The following is a 23697-nucleotide window of genomic DNA, read 5'->3' as shown; positions in this document are numbered from 1 at the left end:
ACTCCCTTCCCCCTTCTCCAACTTACAGAGTATTGGGAGATTTCATCAGAGCCAGTACTGCAGAATGAGAAGCCTCTGCTCCTGATTATTCTTGGGTCTTTGGCATTCCTTCAGGTGTTTAGCCCCTTGATCCTTAATTTTTTTACCTTAAATTTTTAAGCTTTCTGTTAGTTAATTTGTTGGATTCTTAAGTACTGACCATTTTCTTTTTCCTCCTTTCATGAGTTTTGCAAATGTTCTACCATAACATGTTTTAGAATAATAATAACACTGTTAATCAGGTTGTACAGTGTCAAGATTTGCTTATGATTGCCTTCAAACAGCTACATATTATGGTGCTAATATACTTTATCTGTACATACAGCTTAATGATGCTGAAAATAAGTACAAGATTTTGGAAAAAGAGTTCCACCAGTTCAAGGATCAACAAAGCAACAAACCAGAAATACGGCTGCAGTCAGAAATAAATCTCCTCACCTTGGAAAAGGTACCTGTGTCAACTCTTGTCTGCGTAACTAGCTCCAGTGACCAACTTAACAAGTCACTGGGTGGTCACTGGTGGTCCGTGTGTACACACTGTGCTGCCCTCTTCAGGGAATGCAAGATGTGTGACATGGGTTGAATTGTGAACAGAACTGACTACTGTAGGGATAAAGGAATTCAAAAACTCTCAGGGCTGGGCAGTGATGGCTCACTCCTTTAATCCCAGCCTTTGGGAGGCAGAGACAGGTGATCTCTGCGAGTTCGAGGCTGGTCTGATCTACATAGAGAGTTCCCGAACAGCCAGGGCTACATAGAGAAATGTCTCAAAAAAAAACCTGTCAAAGGTGAAAGAACCGTATCCAAAATGTGAGTCGGTGTGTTTAGAGGCTCAGTCCCGCCAGTGTCCTGTCCCAGTCTACTCAGCTGCCCCTGCTGTTGGTATGTTTAGGGTCTGAGCTCTAGTGCTGAACTTGAGTGTCGTGGTCTTTGTGACTGCTCTGTGTCTATGCTTTCTGGCTTCGATGTCCTGCACAGGACCATTCACATAGAGCAGATCCTCACGTTCCCACGCCTTTAGCTTAGAAGGAAGAACACTCATCCTACTTTGTTCTGTGGTTCAGATGTAGTCGTGCCTGCCGTCTCCCATAAATAGAATGTGCAGTGGCTAGGCTTTACCAAGTATGGATTCAGAACACCAGGATGACACAGTGGAAGAAGGTGCCTGATCACCTGAGTTCAAGCTCGAGGAGGGACAGAAATGACTACTGCAAGCTTTCCTTTGGCTTCCGCATGTGGGTACTGGTATTCATGCGTGCACATATACACTATTTTATCAGATTGAGCGTTAATGTGTATACATACACACGCATGCCTGAGTGTATACTGTGAATGTGCAGGTACCCACTGAAGTCAGAGAGGGTATCTTATCCCTCAGAGCTGGAGTCACAGGTGCTAGGCACTGAATTTAGGTCCTCTGGAAGAGCTGCAAGAGCTCTTAACTACAGAGCCATCTCTCCAGCCCCATAAAATATTTTTTAAAAGAGTGAATATCCAACAGCCATCCAAAGGTGGGCATATGCATTGAGATCTGAGAAGAGGAGGAAGCAGCAATGCAGAGAGCTGTGAGAAGTTGTCCAGGGAGCTCCTTCAGAGGCGCTAAGGCGAGAACTCTCTAGAACTCAGAAAGACGGCCAGCCTAGAGTGTAGCGTGTACCAGGTAGGTTTAAAACACGGGCTGCTAAAGCCATGAAGGGAGTTAGGCTTCGTTCTAAGTCGTGCATAATGGCAGTCACCATCTTGGACACATAACTGCAAGACTGTCTCACATTCTGGCCCAGCTACTTAGCTGTGTCACAGTGGATAGCTTCTCCTATTTATTTCATATTTTTAAACAGGGTAATAAAATGAACAAAGTGCTTAGCATAGAACCTGGGCATTTTCTACTTATTTATTTAAAATCTGTCTTTTAACATTGCTGTCACTTTTTATGTTTTATGACAAGTTTGAAATGATGAGGGCCGGAGTGCAAGCAAAGGGTGCGTGTGCCGTGAAAGGGTAGAAAGCTAACTTTTCCTTCTAGCTTGACTTTCATCGTAGTTCCTTTCTTGTGGTTGATAAGTGAGTGAGAATTGACGTGGTGGTAAAAGAGTGAAGCTCTCAGCGAGGCTGCATGGCTTCCGCGTGGCCATTTGAACTGCAGAGCAGTTGGCGGAGACGGAGCCTGTGACTGGGCAGATGCTGGAATGGCTTCCTTAAGTGGCTTTGTGTTTTTATTTGTGAGTTAAGTAGAAGAAATGATTTTATTTAAAATGAAAAAAGTGTAAATCATATTTTCAAAACAAAAAGCATAAAAGTAAATGATGGGATAATATTATTCAAGGGTTTTAATTAGAAGAGTAAGGAATCTTCACATTTCGAAAAGAAATCCAACTTTAAGAGGATATGAACAGGCTTGATATGGTGGTGCACGCTAATCCCAGCACTCGGGAGGCAGAGGCAGGGGAATCTCTTGAGAGTTCAAGGCCAGCCTGATCTACAAGTGAGTTTCAGGACAGCCAGAGACCTTTTGTTTTGCTTTAAAGAAGAGGAGCCTATGACCTGCTTCTTTGGAGAAAGACCCTAATACAGTGACCTACTCAAAAGTTTTGTCCTGTGTGCCTTTGAGGAGCAGTTCTAAATGGCTTACTCTCGCAGCCCTTCCAGACGTTTCTGGAAAAAAAACATGTTTCTTATCCACAGTTAAAGTGTTATTAATTAGATAACTGTTGCTTGAAAAACAAAATTAGAAGTTTATTAGAATATTTATTCATTTAAAATATAAACTTCCAGGTAGACAAGAGTCATTAATCATTAAGTATTAAGAGTACCGGGAGTGGATTGGGAGAAGTGGTGCCGTGAGCTGTCTCTGTTAGAACAAAGCTGCTTCCAGCATGCTGCAAGTGTATACAGTAAAACAACTTCTTAGCCTTTCTGGAAATTCCTTGTAAGTCTTTTGGGAACCAGAAGAGGGCAGCATCTTATTCTGAAATAGTAACAGATAAAAGCATAGAAATGCCAGCCAAGGAATCTGTCCCAACTGACTTACCAGTCTGAGGAAAAGCTTATTATTAATCTTTTTCTTTCTTTTTAAAGACAGAATCACTGTTATAGCTGTGGCTGGCCTTGAACTCATAGAGATCTGCCTGCCTTTGCCCTATTAATGCTGGGATTAAAGGTGTGTCACACCATGCCTGCCTAACTGTTCTTAACATAGCATATCCATTTTCATCGAAAGAGTCTAAAATTAACACAAAGATAGAGTTTTACCAAATCATGATTCCTTTTATTATTACAAAAGTAAGTAGTTTTGTGATTTTTTTTTTTCAGTTTCCTTTTCCTGTGGTGTGTGTGATGTGTGAGGGCAGGCACTTGAATGCCGTGGGGTGTGTGTGGATGCCAGAGCACAACTCCTGGGAGTTGGTTCCTCCTCCACTGTGGGCGCTGTTGGTCTCAGCGTCAGGTTTGGGCTGCAAGCATTTCTGCCCTCAGAGCCACCTCACGGCACCCTCACCCCACCCACCTTTTTCATTGTTTTGAGACTGGGTCTTATACTTTACCTCAAGATGGTCTAGCAGCCTAGACTGACCCCAAACTTAGTGGTCGTCCTGGTTGCTGAAAGTATATATGCAAGCCATTGCACCCAAGTTTGTGAGTTTTCTTTCACTAGAAAGAAAATACTCTTTGCATAGTTTGTAAATTATTGGGGCTTTAAAAACTAAAATATGGAAAGTGTATATTTTAGTAGGGCATATAGAGCTTGAAAGATCAACATATTAAAAGTCAGCATTTTTAATCCTGCTAAAATTTGTGTAGTACTGAAGAACACTGTGGAGCCAATAGGAGCAGTAGAAGAGGCAGAAAGCATAGTTTGCACTGGGTTCTTTACCTTTCATCATAGTGCTTGGTTTCAGAGATGACTGAGCCATAAATGGCCATGACTGATCTAACCATTTTGTGTTTCATACGTAATAGATTTCAAGACAACCTCATAGAGGTAAAATCTGAGATGAACGTTAAGATTTAGGAAAGCAGAAGAAAAGAAAAAAAGGATTGGCAGGCCAGGAAGCTGGGTGAGGAGGGTCGTAGGGCACAGGGGCACAAACATGGCTGGATTGTCTGTGAGAAGTCCTGAAGAAACAGGTTAAGCAGAAAGTACAGAAATTATACTATGGATCCTAGGCGAATAGCTGCCGATAGCAGTTTGCAGACTTGCAGGCATATTTAAACCGGGATGCTACAAGAGAGACCCTGTTATAGTCAGAGCGAGGAGAGCTTGGGCTGCACAGGTAGCAACCGAAGTAGAAAAGGGAACCCTGAAAGTGCTCCTTTTGAGCAGTTAGACCTGGGAATGCTGTGTCTCTGCTAGCGGCTTTGTCTTTCTGCAGTCTGGGTTGACTTGGGACCTGAGCTATCTCATTTTGGGGGTACTTAACTTAGCTTATGGTGTGTCACTTCAGTCTTGGAACAGTGAAGCCCTAAGTAAAAGTACAGGTGCAAGCCAGGGATGGTAGTGCACGCCTGTAGTGCCAGCACCATTAGTGCAAGAGGTCAAGAATTCAAGGTCAGTTGATGCCACATGGCAAGACCCTGCCTCAAAAAAAAAAAAAAAAAAAAAAAAAGACTTCCAGAAACCACTAACAGTAAGGGCTTTTAATTGACTTCTGAATACCCTGAAATTATATTATCCTTCTAAAAATACGTGTTCTAAAAATGAGATAGGTGTTTCCCTAACCACATGCACCTCAACACTGTGGCTACCTAACCTGAACAAAGGCAGCATAAACAGACATGTTAACTTGGAAGCGGGGAATCCTGCTGGGTCCCACCCCTAAACAAAGAACAGTAGGCACCAAAAGACTAATAAGAAAGGGAGAGATCACTTTTCCCAAGGATGGTCCCCAGATTGGTTATCCAATACAAAGTGGTCGGCCCTAGACATATACATACAAGCAACATCAAATGGATTCACCTGGTTGTTTTCTACACGCATGCATGCACATGTACATATAAACAGTAAAAGAAAAGAGGTCGTGAATATGAGAGGGAGTAGAGGGGATATGGGAACAGAGGGAGGAGAGAGAAGTATTGAAAGTATATTTTAGTTTTTTAGTTTTAGTAAATAATAAAATTAAATATAAACCTAAAATTTTGGGCTGTATATATTATTCTAGCATTTGGGTCCATATAATTCTTTAGAGTCACAAGCACTATATTCTTTTTTTTTTTAGATTTTTATTTATTATGTATACAGGGTTCTTCCTGCATGTATCCTGCAGTACAAAAGAGGACACCAGATCTTACTACAGATGGTTGTGAGCCACCATGTGGTTGCTGGGAATTGAACTCAGGACCTCTGGAAGAACAGCCAGTGTTCTTTACCTCTGAGCCATCTCTCCAGCCCCCAAGCACTATACTCTTAAAAAAATATTAGGGAGGGCTGGAGAGATGGCTCAGAGGTTAAGAGCATTGCCTGCTCTTCCAAAGGTCCTGAGTTCAATTCCCAGCAACCACATGGTGGCTCACAACCATCTGTAATGCGATCTGGTGCCCTCTTCTGGCCTGCAGGCATACACACAGACAGAATATTGTATACATAATAAGTAAATAAATAAATATTAAAAAAAATTAGGGATTATTGATAGGAATGAATTTGTGCCCCAGATGTGCCAGTAAGTTTTTAGGAATAAAAATACTATATGCAGAATAACACATGTGTTTTCAATTAGTATACATAACTATAAAATTATGAATTTTTTAATATTTATGCAAAACTGGTAGAACTGCCTAGTTTTTACTGTTGGAGCAGGTCCTTAGGCCTCATCCTTGGTTTGGTCCAGGATGCAGACCTTGTCCAGGCCCATGTGCATGCTCTCAGAGACTGTCTCTGCTCCTCTGAGGTACGGCTTGTTGTTATATTACCAAGTGAAGTGTATGAATCACGGGCATAAGTGGAGGGATTATCTCCAGTAATCTCAGCAATATCATTCAGCTCAAGATGCTTGAGTCTGTTGGGAAATGTCAACACATCTGAATCCAGGCACTAGGGATTTGTAAAACAGAAAGACCTCCAGTCCTAGTAGTCATATATAACTGCAGAGAATGTTCTGGTCTTTTGTGACGGCGACTTGGCAGTCTGCTTTTCCTGTCATTTTATTTCGCTCTGAATTTTCCAACATTAGAATTTTTATAGTGTCTTCATTTTGTTTTTCTCATAAAACATCAGGAGTTGTATGTATGGGAAAAACTAAACTTGATTTTTAAAAAGCCAGCTAGTTCAGAGTAACAATATTTTACTGTAATTCAAGCAGGTTATTACATTATCACTTAATAGTAAAACTGTCTGCTGGCTGCATGAATTTGTTTGGTGCATGGTTTTTAGCACTGAGTGAGTACATTCCAGAACATAGCCAAGTTGGCTTTAGTTCATGCATAACAGATTGCCTGCTGCAAAAATAAATAACCAGATTTTTAATTGAATCACTTTAGTGTTTTTCTTTATATATTTCAGGAAAGATAGAAAATAAAAGTGAGATGTGTGTTATTAAGGAACATTATTTTTCTTCCTCTTGGGTTTATTTTAACATTCTTAAAATATTTTTACATTTTTGACTTTGCATCTCTTAGTAATTTGCTTTCTGATAAAACACTGCACAGTTTCCAGTGTTTTGTGTTTTTTGCCAAAAGTTAAAGTATCTCAGCTCTCCTTATTACAAGACAGAATCCCACCTAATCATAGGCCTTCAAAAAGGAAGATCAGCCTTTTGAGATCAGAGCACAGGCCGAAGAGGAATGTTAGCAGTCAGAGCTGTCTTTTGTTAAAAATAAATGTATTTTCACTCTGTGTAATATACACATTTAAATACATTTATAGTAACTGTCTGGAGGTTAAGACTAATTCAGTTCTTTTTAGTCTAGCCTGCAAGGCAATAAAAATAATACTATATTTTAAACAAGAAAATGTTCATGTGCCATAATATTTATAGTAAATTATATAACAGCTTTAGACTGTGTCATATGTCATGCTGTATAAACTCTTTTCTTAAGCCCGACTCTTTGTATATATTATCTTTCAGTGATTGCACACAGTGGTATAGTGTTTCACTTGATATGATTTTAATCACTGTTAGGTTGAACTTGAAAGAAAGTTGGAATCTGCAACCAAGTCTAAACTGCATTACAAGCAGCAGTGGGGACGAGCTTTGAAAGAACTTGCCAGACTCAAGCAGGTATGTGGTTGAGAGCAGACTCTGTCTTCTCCTGGCTACTTTGTAAGTTTCATGTTTGACATTATGTGTTAGAAGTCTTCTGTGGCCTCTCCAGTGCTGGTTGAAGATCAGGGCTGTTTGGGTTTGCATTTTAATGTGTTATATGCAGAATCCCCTTTTCACAATTAAAAGCTGAAGCTTTCTTATTCTTAGTTGTCAGCTGTCTTGTTGAAATAAGCAACTTAATTTCACTTGGAAGCAACTGATTTCCCTTAGAACTCATTCTCATTAGGCTTCACTGAAAGGGACACTTTTGGGATAAACTAAATTTGCCATTTCTTAACATTTAAGAGCATATTTTAAAATGATTTTTATAGGAAGACATGATTATCCAACTGTGATAGCTGTCATTGAGAAATTTTGCATAATTTTAGGTTTAAAAGACTTAATAGTTTTCTGAAAATCCTTGTTGGCATTTTCCCTTCTTAGACAAGAAAGTTATTTTCATGAGAAATGTATCTTAATTTGGGCTATAGTTTTTTCAAATGATTAAGATCCATGAGCATATGAATCAGTTTACTTTGAATATAATTAATTGAACCTATTAAAAGATCATGAATAGTTAATTTACTCCAACTTTAAAAAAATGTATCAGCTTTATTTCTGAATAAACCTGGTATATAATGTCTTTCGGATTTATAGATTTAGTATGTTTTCATAAAATTACATCAAATACTATTCAATATCTGTTGTATTATGCTAACGCTTATGATCTTTTTATAGGGTACTACTAGACTATATGGGAATTAAAAGAGTACTAGACCATATGCCAGTGTAGCTTATCGTTGTGTTCAGATTGTATGCATTATAGGTAGATATCAAAGTATTAGATAGTACACAGAGTGGATTTACTCAAGTTGTGTGTCTTATTTGAAATTGTTTGGACCAGGAATATTTTGGATTTCAGAATTTTTTTCCTATTTTATAATATTTGCATATGTGTAATGAGATGTCTTGGATATATATCTAAGTGTAAACTTAATCTGTTTGTGTTTCAGTTCTACAGTAATTATATAGCCAAAGGGTAAATTTTTTTCTTTTTATAGTGTTATGCCTGTGTAGTGCCATCATGAACACTAGAGCTCAAAAATTTTGGATTTTAGAGCTTTTTACATTTTGCATTTCAAATTAGCAATATATTATTTTAATGCTGGCACTTTAGCATAGACATTTTGCATAGTAATAAGGTCTTCCTAAATCAAGACACCATGCTCAGTGTATGTACATAAGTAAGACATGGGCCTCACCCTCAGGGAGCTGAGAATTTAGTATTATTGCTAATTAGTATTAGTAATAAGGAAGAAACAGTTGTAACCATTGCCTGAGCACCACACAGAAGAGAAAATTGTTTATTGTGACTTAGGACGGTGTCTGGTGTCAGAAGGGTAGAGTTCCCCTGGAGATGAGTCATTAGGATATTAATAGCAAAATTGGTTGTGACAGAGCAAAGTAGTAGTCGCTATAATGACTGCAGTGGTTACTGCAAAGAATCACGAAGTGAGAAAGCATTTTAAAACATAGAGGAGAACCCAATTTCCAGGGCATCTCCGGTAAGGACGCTTGGAGCTTTAATTGTAGTGATAGAAATGTAACAAGATCATTCATGAAAGATGATGCCAAGGGCTCAGCCATAGATTCTGGAAAGGTTTTCCGGTTTGGGAAATACAATTAAAGAAGCTGATTGGAGCTAAGTATGCAGTGTATACCTGTAATCCTAGCATTCTGGGAGTGGAGGCAGGAGGATTGCCATGAGTGTGAGGCTAGTCTGGATTATGTAATGAGTTCCAGGTCAGCCAGGGTATCATAACAAGACTCTTTCTTAATTGGAGCAGAGGAAGGACATAAGATTTGCAAACATGAGTGGGCATTTTAGTTTTTTAGATTTAGAAGTATATAAGTAGCCAAAAATACACATTTTTTTTAAAAATCTGAACTCAAGCGAGGGAGTCCTTGACTAGGGAGCAACATGATGATGGGACGGTGTTTTTTTTCCTAAGGGCGTAGTACTACCCTGTACCAAATAAATCTCAGATTGTTTTATTTTCATTTTAATTCTAAAATCCCTGGGTAGCCGATCATATTCCCATTTTACAGATGAAGAAATGAGGCTTACTGTTGTCATGTAGGCTCACGGAGATACAATATGGGAAAACTAAGACTGAAGTCCAGACTCTTTTGTTTCAGTTTCAGTGCATAGTTGACAAGGTTTTCCACAAAGCAGAAGAAATGAGTTGGCACCTACTAGTAGAAAAAAAGGTGATCGTCTGTTAGCGAGAGCAGTTGGGATGAAAACTGTCTTTGAGGAAGAAGCAGCTGGCCTTATAGTCATGATACCAAGATACTTAAGTGGCTTTAGATGTAGGGAGGAGGCCTTCTGGAACAGGGAGCACGGAAAGTAACACGCTCCTTCTGAAAGGGCTCTCCCTAAGCTGCCCCAGGTTGGCGCTGAGTTTACAGTGCTGCCGCCTCAGCCTCCCAAGTCCCAAGGATTATGGGTATTAAGCCACCACATCAGGCTGAAGTAGGTTTTTGTTTGTTTTGTTTTTCAAGACAGGGTTTTTCTGTGTAGCATTGGCTGTCCTGGAACTAGCTCTTGTAGACCAGGCTGGCCTCAAAAGTCAGAGATCCACCTGCCTCCCAAGTGCTGGCATCGACGGTGTGTGTTAACTGAAGTTGTTTTTAAAATAAGTAAGTTATGCTTTAACATCTAAATGCCTGACTCTTCAATATTCCAGTGTAAAAGGAATGCAGTGTAAAAGGAATGAAGTCGCCGGGTGATGGTGACGCACGCCTTTAATCCCAGCACTCGGGAGGCAGAGGCAGGCGGATCTCTGTGAGTTCGAGCCCAGCCTGGTCTACAGAGCTAGTTCCAGGACAGGCTCCAAAGCCACAGAGAAACCCTGTCTCGAAAAACCAAAAAAAAAAAAAAAAAAAAAAGGAATGAAGTCGCTCCTTTTAAAAGGCTATTGAATATGTGTGCAGTCATAGCTAGTCCAAGTTCAGCCGGGATTATGAGAGACCCTGTCCCAAAAGTAAAAGGGTCGGGGAGGGCGGTTGGCTCCTTTAGTCTGTGCTTGCTGAGCCAGCATGAGGACCTGAGCTTTAACACCAGCATTCCTCTGAAAAGGGCCAGGTGCTGCAGGGCGCCTGTTAGCCCAGCCCTGGAGAAGCTCACAGAGGAAGGTCTCGGTGCTTCTGGCCAGCTAGTCTAGCCAAATTGGCACGCTCCAGGTTCACTTTGAGAGTCTCTATCCCAAAGAAAAAAGATGGAGAATGATTGAGGAAGACACTGATGTTAACCTCTGGCCTCCACAGGCATACATGAAAACACGCCCTAAAAAAGGAACAGAAACGAAGCCAAAGATTATGAAAACTTCCCACCCCCTAAATTCCTCTTTGCTAATCCTGCATCCTCACATTTTGGTATCTTCTAGATCTTCACATATACTCTATTTTCTATTCATTCTTTCTTCCTGTGTATTTTCACTTTGTCTTAAAAAAACTGGCAAAATGATTTTTTATTTGTTTCTAATACGAGAGGATATCACATTCAGTTTCTTTCTCTTGAGTTGCTGTAAATTTATTAAGAGAGAAAGCTATTGAATTTCTCCAAAACTTAGTCCATTAAAGAAACTGAAAGCTACCACCTTGAGGTGGGGAGAGGGCACAGCAGGTAAACACACCCGCCCTACTTGTGAGAACCTGAGTTCACATTCTCAGCACTCATATAAAAAGTGGCATGGCATGTGTACCAGGAACCCAACTTTGGTGGGAGGAGATAAGTCCCTCCTGGGAGCTTGCTGGTCAGCAGTCCTTAATCAAACCAGCGAATTCTACAGGTTCTGCGAGATACCCTGTCTCATCGTATAAGGCAAAGAACACCAGGGGAAGAGAATCGGTGCCCTGCTCTGCCCTGCACATGTGCGTGCATAGGCATGGGTATCTGCTCACATGTATGCATCTCATACACACACGGCAGATACATACACAATAAATATTAATTTAAAAATAGCAGTCCCTGATTGAGTGCAGTGTGTTTAGTACTTTCTTATTTTAGACTAATTTTATCCCTTATCCTGTAAACTTTCTGCTTTAGAAACAATATTATAAACAACTTTTGAGGTCGCTAGGAACCTCTGATGTTTTGCAGACCATACTGAGATGCAGTAATTTAAGGAAAGCAATAGCCCTTGGGGTCTTCATAGTGAATTATGCGATGCCACTAACTGGTTTTGGGAGATTAAAATTAATAACTTCATTAAATTGGCACATTTCATATGTGTGAAAATTCTAATTTTTTCCATAAAACTCTTTTATTAAAAACACATTTATTTTGTGTTGAATATAAAATTGGAAGTGTCTCTCTGCTTTTGTTCAGAGAATTGTTTGTGCAGCTTTTTTGTTTAAATTGGATTAGTACCATGTTAATTTTACATTGCCTCTGGTGAATAGCCACGAGGCTGTAATCCCTGCCAGTAATGTGTCATATCAAATCCCTCTGGAGGGCCACAGAAAACATTCGTGTAGTACGGATTAGACGGTGAAAGCCATATCTTAGATTGTTAATAAATGTTAATGACAAAATCCAGCTGGTAAGGCTTGGAAATAAGATCTAATGCTTGGTGCCCATTGCCAGAACAATGTTTAAAGAGACATTTCCATTACTCAGAAGTGACCTAGTATAGTCAATTTGTGAATTAAAAAATTGTAGTCCTCCAGTTGTTTAGAAGAAAACTTTCCTTCTCATTCTCAGCCTCAATCCAAGTTGTAAGTTTTCTAAAGGTTTTTTGTTTGTTTGTTTGTTTCTTAGTAATTGATGGCGGCAGCTGTAATAAATATGACATGAAATGAGACCCTATTTAAAAACAAGGAAATGATACTCTTTTATTCTGGGTTTGGGACATTAGGAGTACTTGTTTGGTTTGCAGAGGCAATTTAGTTTCTTTTTTCTCTTAGTGGAAATACGCTGTAGAGCTGTTTTTAAACTGGTACCTAAATGCTTGAATAGTAGCAAATCCCCGAGATTGTCTGCACCGGTCTTCATATTCTAAACGTCAATCTGTAAGTAGAATAAAGGCTGCTATTGTTTAAAAATTAGTGAATCATTATTATGAAATATGAATTAGTCATAAAAATAGAACATTTTCACTATGTTACATATTTAAACTCTTGTATGTTTGTTCCCAGGACAGGAAACAGAGCTAAGACTTTATTTAGTAGCACGTGGGTCCCTTACCATATTTGTGCACAGTAGATGTGTTTAAAACTAAGCCAATATATTTAGTTAAAGCAAGGCAGACTTCATCGGCTGACATCAGCACTATCTTGTCCAGCCTCCTGCGTATCCACTCAGAGTAATTAATTTGATTAATTTATACGTAATTTAGCCAAGGATGGGGATGTAAATCTTTGTTTAAGAAAACAGTTGGAGGTCCAAGTCTTGGTTAAAAACTGTGTCTTGAAACCATCCAGGCCCTCCTACTGACTTGTCAGCTCTGGGTTATTTTCAGAAAACTTGACTTGAGCTCCTTAGTTTAGTTCTGCGTTTTTCCCACAGACTTGGATGGTATGTGTGAGTGGGAGAGTAAGTAGTGGCCACTTTGTAGCCGCTGTTTAGTCTAGTGTATGCATGTTTACATCTCCTTTCTGGATTTATAGGCAGGCAGGGCAAAATAAAGATTATACTCACTTGATTGAGGAGCCTTTAACCCGGAGCACCTGGCAGTGGGAAGCGTTTGCCCTGGCCCTTGTTTTTGCAGTTTTTGCAGGCATATGTAATTATTAACAGTATGGCATGCTTGCTTTAAAATTCAAGGCATTTCAAAGATTTTTGGTATGTTTTAGAATAAAAATGTTTCAAGTTGGGTGGTGTTGTTAAGAAGTTCATTTTATGAACAACTTCAGGAGCCTGAAGTTAAATAGTCAACTTCTGTTTTTTTTTCTCCTTTTAGTCATACTTTTTCTTGTTATGCAGATTTTGTCAGTTATAGTGGTACATATGTGTAATCAAGCATTCTGGAGGCGGAGGCAATAGAATCAATCAGCACAAGTGCCAGGCGAGACGGGACTCTAGTGAGACTATGCAGTGAGAATGCTGGCTCAGACAAGTGTAGATGCCACACTCGGTAATGTAGGAGAGAATCATTACCGTGTGTCTGCCCGTGTCGTTTTCCTTTCTTAAAATAACTTCTCTAACATGCGTTTATGCGTGCAACTGTCAAAGCTCAGGTCACACGTACGTCTGCCTTGATTGTTCTCCACTTCATTTCTATTGAAACAGGGTGTCTCAGTGACCTTGGGGCTCACCAGCTGGCTAGCCCGGCTATTGGTGAACCCCTGGGATCCTCCTTTCTCCAGCTTCCCAGCACTGTGGCACAGCGCCATGCCTGGCATTTAATGAAGAGGATGGTAGTGCCAGTGCACACACTTTGGCTTGGCATCAGCGCTTTCCAGACCGAGCTGCTCTTTTTTTTAGGTTGTGCCTTCCTTAGCTGTGCCTTCCTGCTTTCTTGTGAATACCATTACCCTGAATTTTAACATTTATTATTAATCTTTATCACTTCAGCATGTAAAACATTTAAAAAGTATATTCAGGTAAGCCTGGTGGCATAGAGCTGTAATCCCAACTCCTCGCGATGATGAGGCAGGAAGATGATTGCAAGACCAACCTGGGCAAGTTAGTGAGGCCTTGCCACAGTGAGTGGAAGCAGGAGAGAGGAAGAGCAACATAGTCAACCCCTTCCGTCATCTCTGCATGGGCAGTGGGAATAAACTGCCTAGCCTGCTTGGGCTTCCATGTTTAATGCCTAGCAGTGATCAATTTTGAAGTTCTAAAAACCTTTGTAAATAGCGTTATTTATCTTCATGAAATAGTTTCATGTTGTAGTCTTGTGTAAAGGCACCACAGTTATGCAGCTTCTATATGTAATCTTTAGTGAAACTGCTTTTTACAGGTTTCCATATGGAAAGCAGTCCCGAACAGTTCTCACACAAGTAACAGTTTTCAGGTAGAATTTCAGATACTAGAAGAATACATTCAGTTTTTCTAACTTAAACTTTACTAAACATTGCTCAGTTATTTCCCGAAGTGACTGTGCCAATTGTGAATTTCCAGCAGTTGTACAGGGCTGCAGATGTGGCTTGGGAGAGCACTTGCCTATGTGTATGTGTAAGGCAAGCTCAAGCCCAGTACTGCAAAATCCAGCACATGGTAGCACATAACTTCCCTTCACGCTGTTGTCGGTCCATGCCTGCTATAGATGTCTTTAGGTTTTCGGCTTGATAAAGTTGCAAAAGTATTACTCTGCTCCTACTCACTAATGACTTATTAGCATCCTTTTTATATGCTCGTTGGCCACAGTAGTCCTCATCAGTGGAAAATCTGATTGTCACTTGTTTGATAAAAATGTGTCAAGTAATCTAGACTTTGGAGTCATCAGATAAGTTTAAAATACAATTACTCTGCTCTAGGAAATAGGTGACATAATGGAGAAATTAGACATTCTTAAAAAAAGTAAGTGAAATTGAGAACTAAACAAGAATTAAGAGCATATTATTAACATAACAGAAACAGGCTATGGGAATTAGAAGATAGGTTAATACAAGTATAGAAACTGAGAAAGGAAAACTAGTGATTACAGCAAAGAAAGCATAAAGTGCAGGGTAAGGACTAGGGAAATGTCTTCATGTGGAAGCATTTGATTTTATATACATACATAAGTATATATGTGTGTGTGTGTCCTCCTCCTATATCCAAGGAGATCTATAAATGCTACACAGAATGAATGTATAGGAAGCCATACCTACAAGCATCATACTAAAACTGCCCAAAAGCAAATCAGCTTGTTGAAGGCTGTCCTAAGGCACGGGTAGGTAGGAGCACACGTCTTACCGAGCAAGGGTAAGGGCAGCAGGTGACTTTTTTTTTTTTAAATAACAGCTCTGGATGTCCTGGAACTTGCTTGATAGACCAGGCTGGCCTTGAACTCACAGAGATTGTAGTTTAGAATGTGCCTTGCTCACAGGGATACGGAGCTGGAAACTTTAATAAAATTCAATAACATGAAACATTTCATAAGTAATTTATATTTAATTACCCATTTTAAATTCAAGACTATGGTAAGATTAGAAAATATTTGAACTCAAAACTAATAAAAATGCAACACAATAAAGTGCAGTATATTAGAGCCTAGAGAGAGATTAACTGTAGCAGGTTACAAAATAAGAGTCTGGTTTTTGGACAGAGCTAGGGAGATAGCTCATTCAGTAAAGTACCCTCCATGCTGACAGCCTTGTGTTTCAACACCATCAGCCATATAGAAAACCTGGCATGGTAGCATGTGCTTGTAATCCAGCACTGGGCAGGCAGAGATAGGCAGGTCTTTGTCCCACACCGACCACATAGATCTGCCTACCAGTGAGCCCCAAGTCTCAGTATCAGCTCAAAATACAAGGTCCCTGGACCACACCCCAGGTCTGCCTCTGCTACATACAAAGTTGTTTCTTTGAGAGGAAGTCTTAGAAAAGTGAGGCTCCCTATCAGTAGCAGAATGTTATAAAGGAGTGAGGACCCCAGATCCTGCCAGCATATGAAGAGATTAGGATGCTATGAGCAAGTGCAAGTGGATTTGATAAACTGCCTACGAAAATGACTCAAGAATTAAAAATAATTGTATAGCTGTTAGACAAATTGTAATGGGTAATATATACAGAAAAAATACTTGATTCAAACATTCGAATTTAAGTGACCAGTGTAAGAATAACTCTAACCCCATTGAAAAACAAATAAGAACTTTTTTATAAGAGACCATAGCACAGTAGCCATGGTCCTAAATCTTAATCTGTATAGATTTAGAAATTACAGAAGCAAAACCAGCCAGTTAGTCTCAAATAGATACAGAACCTGGAAGTCAAACCCTGGATTGCATACTAAACACAGAGGTTATTGACTACCTAAGAACAATACAGGAGGGCATGGTGGTATATGCCTTTAGTCTTGGCACTCTGAAGTCAGAGGCAGGCAGATCTCTGTGAGTTCAAGGCCAGTCAGGTCTACATAGGGAGTTCCAGGACAGCCAGGCCTATGTAGAGACTCTGTCTCTAAAAGTATAAAGTAATGCAGGAGGTTCAGTGTCGTAGGAGGCCGCTTGTTGGTTCCCACCTCCTCAGCCCCGAAATAATCACACAGACACTATGAAAACACTGCTTGGCCCATGAGCTCTATCTTCTTATTGTCTAACTCTTATATCTTAATTTAGCTCATAGTAATCTGTGTATTGCCATGGGTAAAGTTAGGATAGGATGTCTATGTCTGGTGGGCCTACATGACCTCTCTTACGCCTTTCTCCCAGCACTCAGTTTGGTTTTCCCCATCTAGCCAAGTTCTGCCCCGCTATAGGTCCAAAGCAATCCTTTATTAACCAATGGTATTCACAGCATACAGAGGGGACTCCCACATCAAGACCGCATGAGTAGTTGTAGAAACAGTCCTCTACGGAAAACAGCAATCTTACTTTCCCTTTCCAGTTTGTAGTGCTCTCCTTCTCTCTTCTCTCTCATTAGTACATACTAGGTAAGGCACACACCAGCCCTTCTATATCCCTAGCTCTCTTTCTTACGACACTGGAACACTTCTAACATGCTCTCAGTAGAAAATGGAGTTCTGAAGGGGTAGGGGGACTCAAATTATTAAAGAAGCTTTTTGTAGATTTAATGCGAACATTTATTTTTAATTTAGGAAATGACCCCTTGCTCTTAGTTTACTACGTATTATCGTGAATGTCGTGGATTCTTTCTACAACTACTCATGCGGTCTTATGACCGTACCCTGGATTCTTTCTACAACTACTCATGTGGTCTTACGACCGTACCCCTGAATTCTTTCTACAACTACTCATGTGGTCTTACGACCGTACCCCTGAATTCTTTCTACAACTACTCATGTGGTCTTACGATCGTACCCCTGAATTCTTTCTACAACTACTCATGCGGTCTTAAATTTTGAAGACTGCCAAAGGTATAACTTAGCCTGACAGAGGCTAAAGGATGGACTTTTGTCAGATACTGGAGTCGAGTATTGTGTTAATGCATGGGTAGGAAGTGTGTTGGTTCAATGCATCCACAGACATCCTCACACATGGGCAGGGACCCCACCAACACTGTCCGTGCATCCACAGACATCCTCACAAATGGGCAGGGGACCCCACCAACACTGTCTGTGCATCCACAGACATCCTCACACATGGGCAGGGGACCCCGTCAACACTGTCCGTGCATCTACAGACGTCCTCACACTTGGGCAGGGGACCCCACCAACACTGTCTGTGCATCTACAGACATCCTCACACATGGGCAGGGGACCCCACCAACACTGTCTGTGCATCTACAGACGTCCTCACACATGGGCAGGGGACCCCACCAACACTGTCTGTGCATCCACAGACATCCTCACACATGGGCAGGGGACCCCACCAACACTGTCCGTGCCCTCACACATGGGGCAGGGGATCATGCCAACACTGTCCTTAAGTTGTTTAGGGAAAAAAAACAAGTCTCAACTCACACTGTACCTAAAGCCAGTTGTGTACATACTGATTAAATGATGCTTTCAGAAGGTACTGTAAAAGAATATCTCCAGGCTGGAGAGATGGCTCAGTTTTTAGGAGCACTTGCTGCTCTTCCAGAGGACCAAGCTTAGTTCCTAGCACCTATCCCAGGTGTCTCATAGCAGCCTGTAATTCTAGCTTCAGGAGATCCAACACGTTGGCCTGTCCTCCATGGACACCTGCACTCATGTACAGTACGTACCCACACCCACAAATAAGTAGATGTGAAAATATCTTCAAGACTGACACAAGTCAAAGAGCAAAGAAAGAGAAGGCCTGCTAGGAAGGAAATGAGGGAACCATGTGGGTTATGTTGAGATGAAGGACTTCTGTTCATCCCAACACACCACTGAAGGGTGAGAAGGCAAAACAGAGCACTGGGAAATGTTCAAAATATAACACCAGTAAGACAAACAGCTATCGGTTTTAGTTAGGACTTTATAGATATGCATATCCAAATGCCATTAAAATGTGTTGAAACTCTTTGAAAAAAATGCAAAATAAAATCAGGACAAACCACTAAAAGAATTGTTAAATAGAAGAAAAAAAGATCTCTAAGTGTTGGTCAAAAATACATGGCCCAGGAACTCTCACACTGGCTATTGAGTAATGGACCACCTTGTCCACAGTTGGGCAATATTACCTAATCCTGCAATTGTTGTTTTCTGACCCAGGTATAGAGCCAGGTGAAATGCATCGTCATCTTAACATTGCCATATTTAGACTATAAAATTGGAACTGTGTGTCCACTGAGTAAAGATTGTGGATTACTGTGAGTGATGAGCCGCACAGGGCAGTACAAATGACAGAAGCCCAACACAGAGTAATCTGGACTTCATAATCCTACACAGAACTCAGAACGATCAGCACTTACTTATGGTGTTAGAGCTAGTTTGGAAACTATTAGTTTAGTGACTGGAGAGGGTGTGTCATGGGGAAGGGCAGACTCAGGAATTGTGGAAACCCCTTATGTGTGTAATTCACATTGTAAATTCAGCAAAATATCCCTTGCATCTAGTCAGTTTTCCATTTGCTATAATCAGAAATTATTTTAGTTAGAAAAAAATGAACTGGGCATGGCAGCACACACTTTTAATCTCAGTGCTTAGAAGGCAGAGGCAGGTGTATTTCTTGAGGTTCAGGTCAGCCAGAGCTACATAGTAATATCCTTTCTCAAAACAACAATAAGACAACACACATGCGAAGGATGCCATGTTGCCCCTGCTGTCTGTGTGAACTACCCTAAGGAAAGAATAGCACTCGTCTATAGAGAAATAAGTGGGTGGACTTAGAAGCTCCATATTACATTGTACAGGCTCTTATGGAAGCACTCTATATGGTAGATTCTCCCTTATAAATCGTGGACTATCTTCATCCTATAGAGTATTACATTCCTTTCATTGTTAATTTTTTAAATGCAATTAAGGTATATCATTTGATCCAGTTTTGTTTGAAAAAAGAATATGAGCTTAGAATTTCATATGAGCCTAGAGAAAAAAAAATTGTTAACCAAATTTCCTGGGTTTAATGATCAGAGACTGTTGCCAAAGTTCTGAAGAGACAGTGGTGCATAGGTGCGGATCCTAGATGCTCACAGATGCAAGTCCTTCTGCAATCTGTTGTGCTGACAAGCAGCTGCTCCTACCTCACAGTCTTAGACACTGTAACTCTTCAGCAAACCCCCATCCTCGTTGGCCATGCTTTATGATGTCAAAAAGAGAGACGGATAGAAAGATTATCAGGAGAAAAGTGGGGCATTTCTAAGTATCATGTGACCCAGAATTGGCAGCATATTGTCCTATCCCGAGTCCAAGTCATAGAAATGGGCGCATTCCCAGTGATACAAGCCAGCTTTTCTGTTTCTTTTAAGAGGGAGCAAGAAAGTCAAATGGCTCGCCTTAAAAAGCAGCAAGAGGAGTTGGAGCAGATGCGGCTGCGTTACCTGGCTGCCGAGGAGAAAGAGACGGTGAAAACTGAGCAACAGGAGCTGCTGGACATACGGAACGAACTGAACAGGTACCCATTGTCACAAGGATTCCTTTGTCACTAACATGGGTCTGATATGACAGCCGTTCAGTTTGGTCTTCCTGAATTAAGGAGGGTACTGAACAAATACACGCATGCACATGTTTGTGTTGATGTGATATAAAGCATGTTTAAAGAGTAAGATGCATTTTTGTATTATCTACAAATTTCATAGAAAAATATCAGTCCTCATTTACCAAAATATTGTTTCACATATAGCATAGCGCTTTTTAAATTGTTTTGAAGGTTTGTGCCCCAAGATTGTTTGGCATAAGTAGCTATTTGATGAGTAAATTTAAAGAAAATGCTGTGTTCAGATAGCAAAGGTTGAGTTACAACTAAAGACACAGAGTAAAGGATTAAATGATGATGCATCTCAGTGATGGAGCAAGCACTAAGAAGCGCTTTAGAAGACCAGCCATGCAAAATCAATAGTTGAGGTAAAAGTGAAAAGATAAGACGAAGCACTGCATATAAAGTATCACTGCAACGGTCTGGGGCCAGAGAGAGGGCTCAGTGGTCTACAGTGTGCACACTGCCCTTCCAGAGGACCTGCGTTTGCTCCCAGCACCACATCAGATGGCCCACAACTACCTGTAACTCCAGCTCCAGCCGTCTGACACCTTCTGATGGCAACTGAACTCCTGTACGCCCCACACTCAGACACAAATGTCACAAATAATTAAAAATAAATATTTTTAAATTAAGTAGATAAATGCATCTTAATTGGGAACAAAATATTCATTTTTAATATCTGGATAAAATTGAAGATCATTATCATTTTCTTCTTTATACAGGTATATAACTCCTATGGTTTTCGTGGTGTCTGTGTTTACATTCTGTTTTGTTTGTTTTAAGTGTCAGGAGCTGAACCAAGGGACTTAAATGACAGTGAGCTATGTCCCAACCCCTTGCTTTTATGTTTGAACCCATCTTGCTCTACAGTCCAGGCTGACTGGAATTGTGGTCTCCCTGACAGATGCGGGGCTTTGGGCATGTTGCACTATGCCTTACGGTTTCCCTGCATTCTCTAAGTGCAAACACAACTGTGTTTTTATAAATGTATCACTTCTGACCAGTCAAGTGGAATTATTAGTTTTTGTTTTCTTCCTGAAAACACTAGTAAAACCTGTGAACTACCTTGCTTTTAAATAGTGCTATTAGGAAGGCTAAAATAGTTTTTTTGTCTGCTAGAGTGGTGTTTGTTCTTGACTCCTCAGGTTAAGGCAGCAAGAGCAGAAGCAGTACCAGGATTGCAGAGAGATTGCAGGTGGGAAGCTGGGCAGCCCGCGGGGCTCCGCGCCAGACGATGGCCTGGATGACTATCTGACTCGGCTGATAGAAGAAAGGGACACTCTGATGAGAACCGGTGTGTATAACCACGAAGACCGGATAATCAGTGAACTGGACCGGCAGATCAGAGAGGTTTTGGCAAAAAGCATTGCCAGTAATTCATAACATTTGGGAAATCTTTGCAGGTACTCTAGGTTTGAATTTTAATTTTTTGTAAAATCCTCAAAAGCAAGGAAAATGACTATTTTGGAATGTTCTTTTTAATTTTTATAAGCTGAATTTTATATGTTACTGTATATAGTATTTATTTGATCTTACTTACGCTACCTCTCCTATGCTGACTTCATTTGTAATTGTATTTTACATGCTCACTTAAAATGACTTTTCAGTGTTCTTCAGTTTAAAATCTGTCGTCTGGCTATACCAACAGCTTTTCACAACTTGTTCTGGGAGAACTGACTGCAGTAATTTCCAGCTGTATAATTTTTCATACTGAGCCAAATGAGTATGTGTTGCACTTTAAAAATACTGTGCCCTGCTCCCTTCAATTGTAGATAACTTCAAGTTGAAGCCAATTCTAAATGTAGCCATTCTTTAAAGTCATTGTATATGACCAGTCTTTTCCCTCATTTGCAGTCTCAGGCAGAGAAGCTGTATGGCATATTGGGTGACAAATGAGTCATTTGTTTAAATGCAGTTCATGCAGAGTAAATTTAAGAACAATTGAATACCAGATTTCATCGTACTCTAAGAATATAGTAATAGCTGATCCGACCTTCCCTTACGGGCTCCTGCTCACGACTGTGAGGTTGTCGTTAGCAAAGTTATAGGTTGCCTTTGTTCCTCACTGCGCTGTCGCAGCTTCAGAAATAGAATGTGGGGACAGACACCTAAAGGCATTAGCTGAAAAGACAAGTGAAGCTGAGCTTATTTTTTATTCTTTCTACAGTCATTTTTCAAAGACACCTGAGAGTAACTTTATACAGAGCCATGTCCTGTAAGCCTCCAGAGTCCCTTTGTATCGTCTTCTCCAGAGCCACCTCTAGCCTCGTGGCGGCACTTAACCACTATCTCCACCTGACACTGAGCAGGGCAATCAGCAAACTCCCAGTTCAGGTCAGATCTTAAAATATGTAAAGTTCAAAAATTCTGATTCCCAAATATAACAGATTTAAGCGTATACTTAAGGAAGGATGTACTAATTACCAGTAACTTCAACAAATGCAAAGTAGGTTACATGGTAGTGTTCTTTAAGTATATTTCTCGTTTGTGAAATTGAAACCCCTATAGGCATCATATGCTTCTTTTCTTTAACGAAGTCTTAGTCTTCTGAAAGCAACCCAGGAGTAAATAACAGAAGGGTAACTGGAAGCGAGGGTGATGAGACAGATAATCATAGCACGGATTTGAAATATGAATTATGGTTACATGTTCCTGATTTTTCCTGACACATGGATGGAGCAAAAGTATTTTTGTTTTGGAAGATCCTGGCCCAACGCTGGCTCCTCCACCAGGATCTTAAGAAGCCTGGAGCTTTCCAGACACTAGAGGGTGCCTTAGAGTAAACAGAAAGGACTTGGCTAAAGTGTGTGTGCTTTTGCCTTCTAGAAAGCCATCTCTGAGTCACTGTAATCTGACAAATAAAATCCTAACTGTGTGATCCTTGAGTTCTGTGGTCTCTGTTTCTAGATTGAGTGGGTACGGTGCTGGCTTCTTCCTGCATTTCCATTTTCCCAGGTACTTCTGCTGCACATTTGAAATGTCTTCACGCGAGGAGAGACCGAGAGGTACACATGCCATTCCTGCGGCAGTGGCTGTGACACTGTCAGCAGGCTTCCCACTTCACTCGGGTCATTTGGTTAAGTAGTTGTCAGTGTGTGGGCATGACTACAGCAGCTGAGGAGTATGTCTTTGCAAAGTCTCTAGCTGTGCACAGATGATACTGAGGGGGTGCGTCGTGTTTGCTCGGTGGAGCTAGCCCTGTGCCTGTATGCACTTTGAGAACTCCTTTACAGGGCTATCCCAGTGGAGCAGATACGGTGTGTAGGGGCAGTCTGAGCATGTTCTGGGGCTCTGTACGAATGGAGGAGGTGACAGTCATCTGACCAAACGATTTTCTCTACTGACTGGTCAGAGGAGTTCCCAGCTTGTTCCGGTGTTATTGTGTGTGTGAAGACACCCGAGGCTAGACTGACCTGGTCATTACAGCTTATGGGCAGGACTCCCTGTCTCTAATAGCTGTCTGTGGATTTTTAAATTGTGGTCTCACTACTGCTGCATCTGGCTTACCTCCGATGATTTTTTAAAGCTTTTGAAATTTAATAGTGTGTGTTTGCATGATGTGTGGGGAGTGGTATACTGCGATGCTGGAGCATTGTGGGGACAACTGCATAGAGTCTTTCCTTTCTCTGTGCCTTGCATGGCTCCTGGAGGTTGAACTCAGCTTGCCAGGCTTACACAGAAAGCACCCTTGTCCCCTGAGCCGTCTT

The 23697-nt window shown here is 40.7% G+C and overlaps 1 protein-coding gene across 3 annotated transcripts in view; it reads left to right on the top strand.

Annotated features, from left to right (window-relative positions):
* The window catches only part of LOC121441961 (centrosomal protein of 120 kDa-like), a 61313-nt gene extending 38438 nt beyond the window's left edge, over positions 1–22875 (top strand). For 2 of the 3 annotated variants that reach the window (XM_041643388.1, XM_041643387.1), the window contains 4 exons: positions 365–487; positions 7149–7247; positions 19761–19906; positions 21136–22875. In XM_041643388.1, coding sequence (XP_041499322.1) covers positions 365–487; positions 7149–7247; positions 19761–19906; positions 21136–21373 — 606 coding nt within the window. In that variant the 3' untranslated portion in view covers positions 21374–22875. The remainder of the gene's footprint in view (positions 1–364; positions 488–7148; positions 7248–19760; positions 19907–21135) is intronic. The other variant, XM_041643389.1, reaches the window with a different exon arrangement.
* Positions 22876–23697: the final 822 nt, after the last annotated feature.

The sequence above is a fragment of the Microtus oregoni genome, unplaced genomic scaffold (genome assembly GCF_018167655.1).
Source record: "Microtus oregoni isolate MIOR12 unplaced genomic scaffold, Mior012 000085F_ref0000168, whole genome shotgun sequence".
NCBI lineage: Eukaryota > Metazoa > Chordata > Mammalia > Rodentia > Cricetidae > Microtus > Microtus oregoni.
The sequence above is the reverse complement of the archived record's forward strand: the minus strand, read 5'-3'. Positions and strand labels throughout refer to the sequence as shown.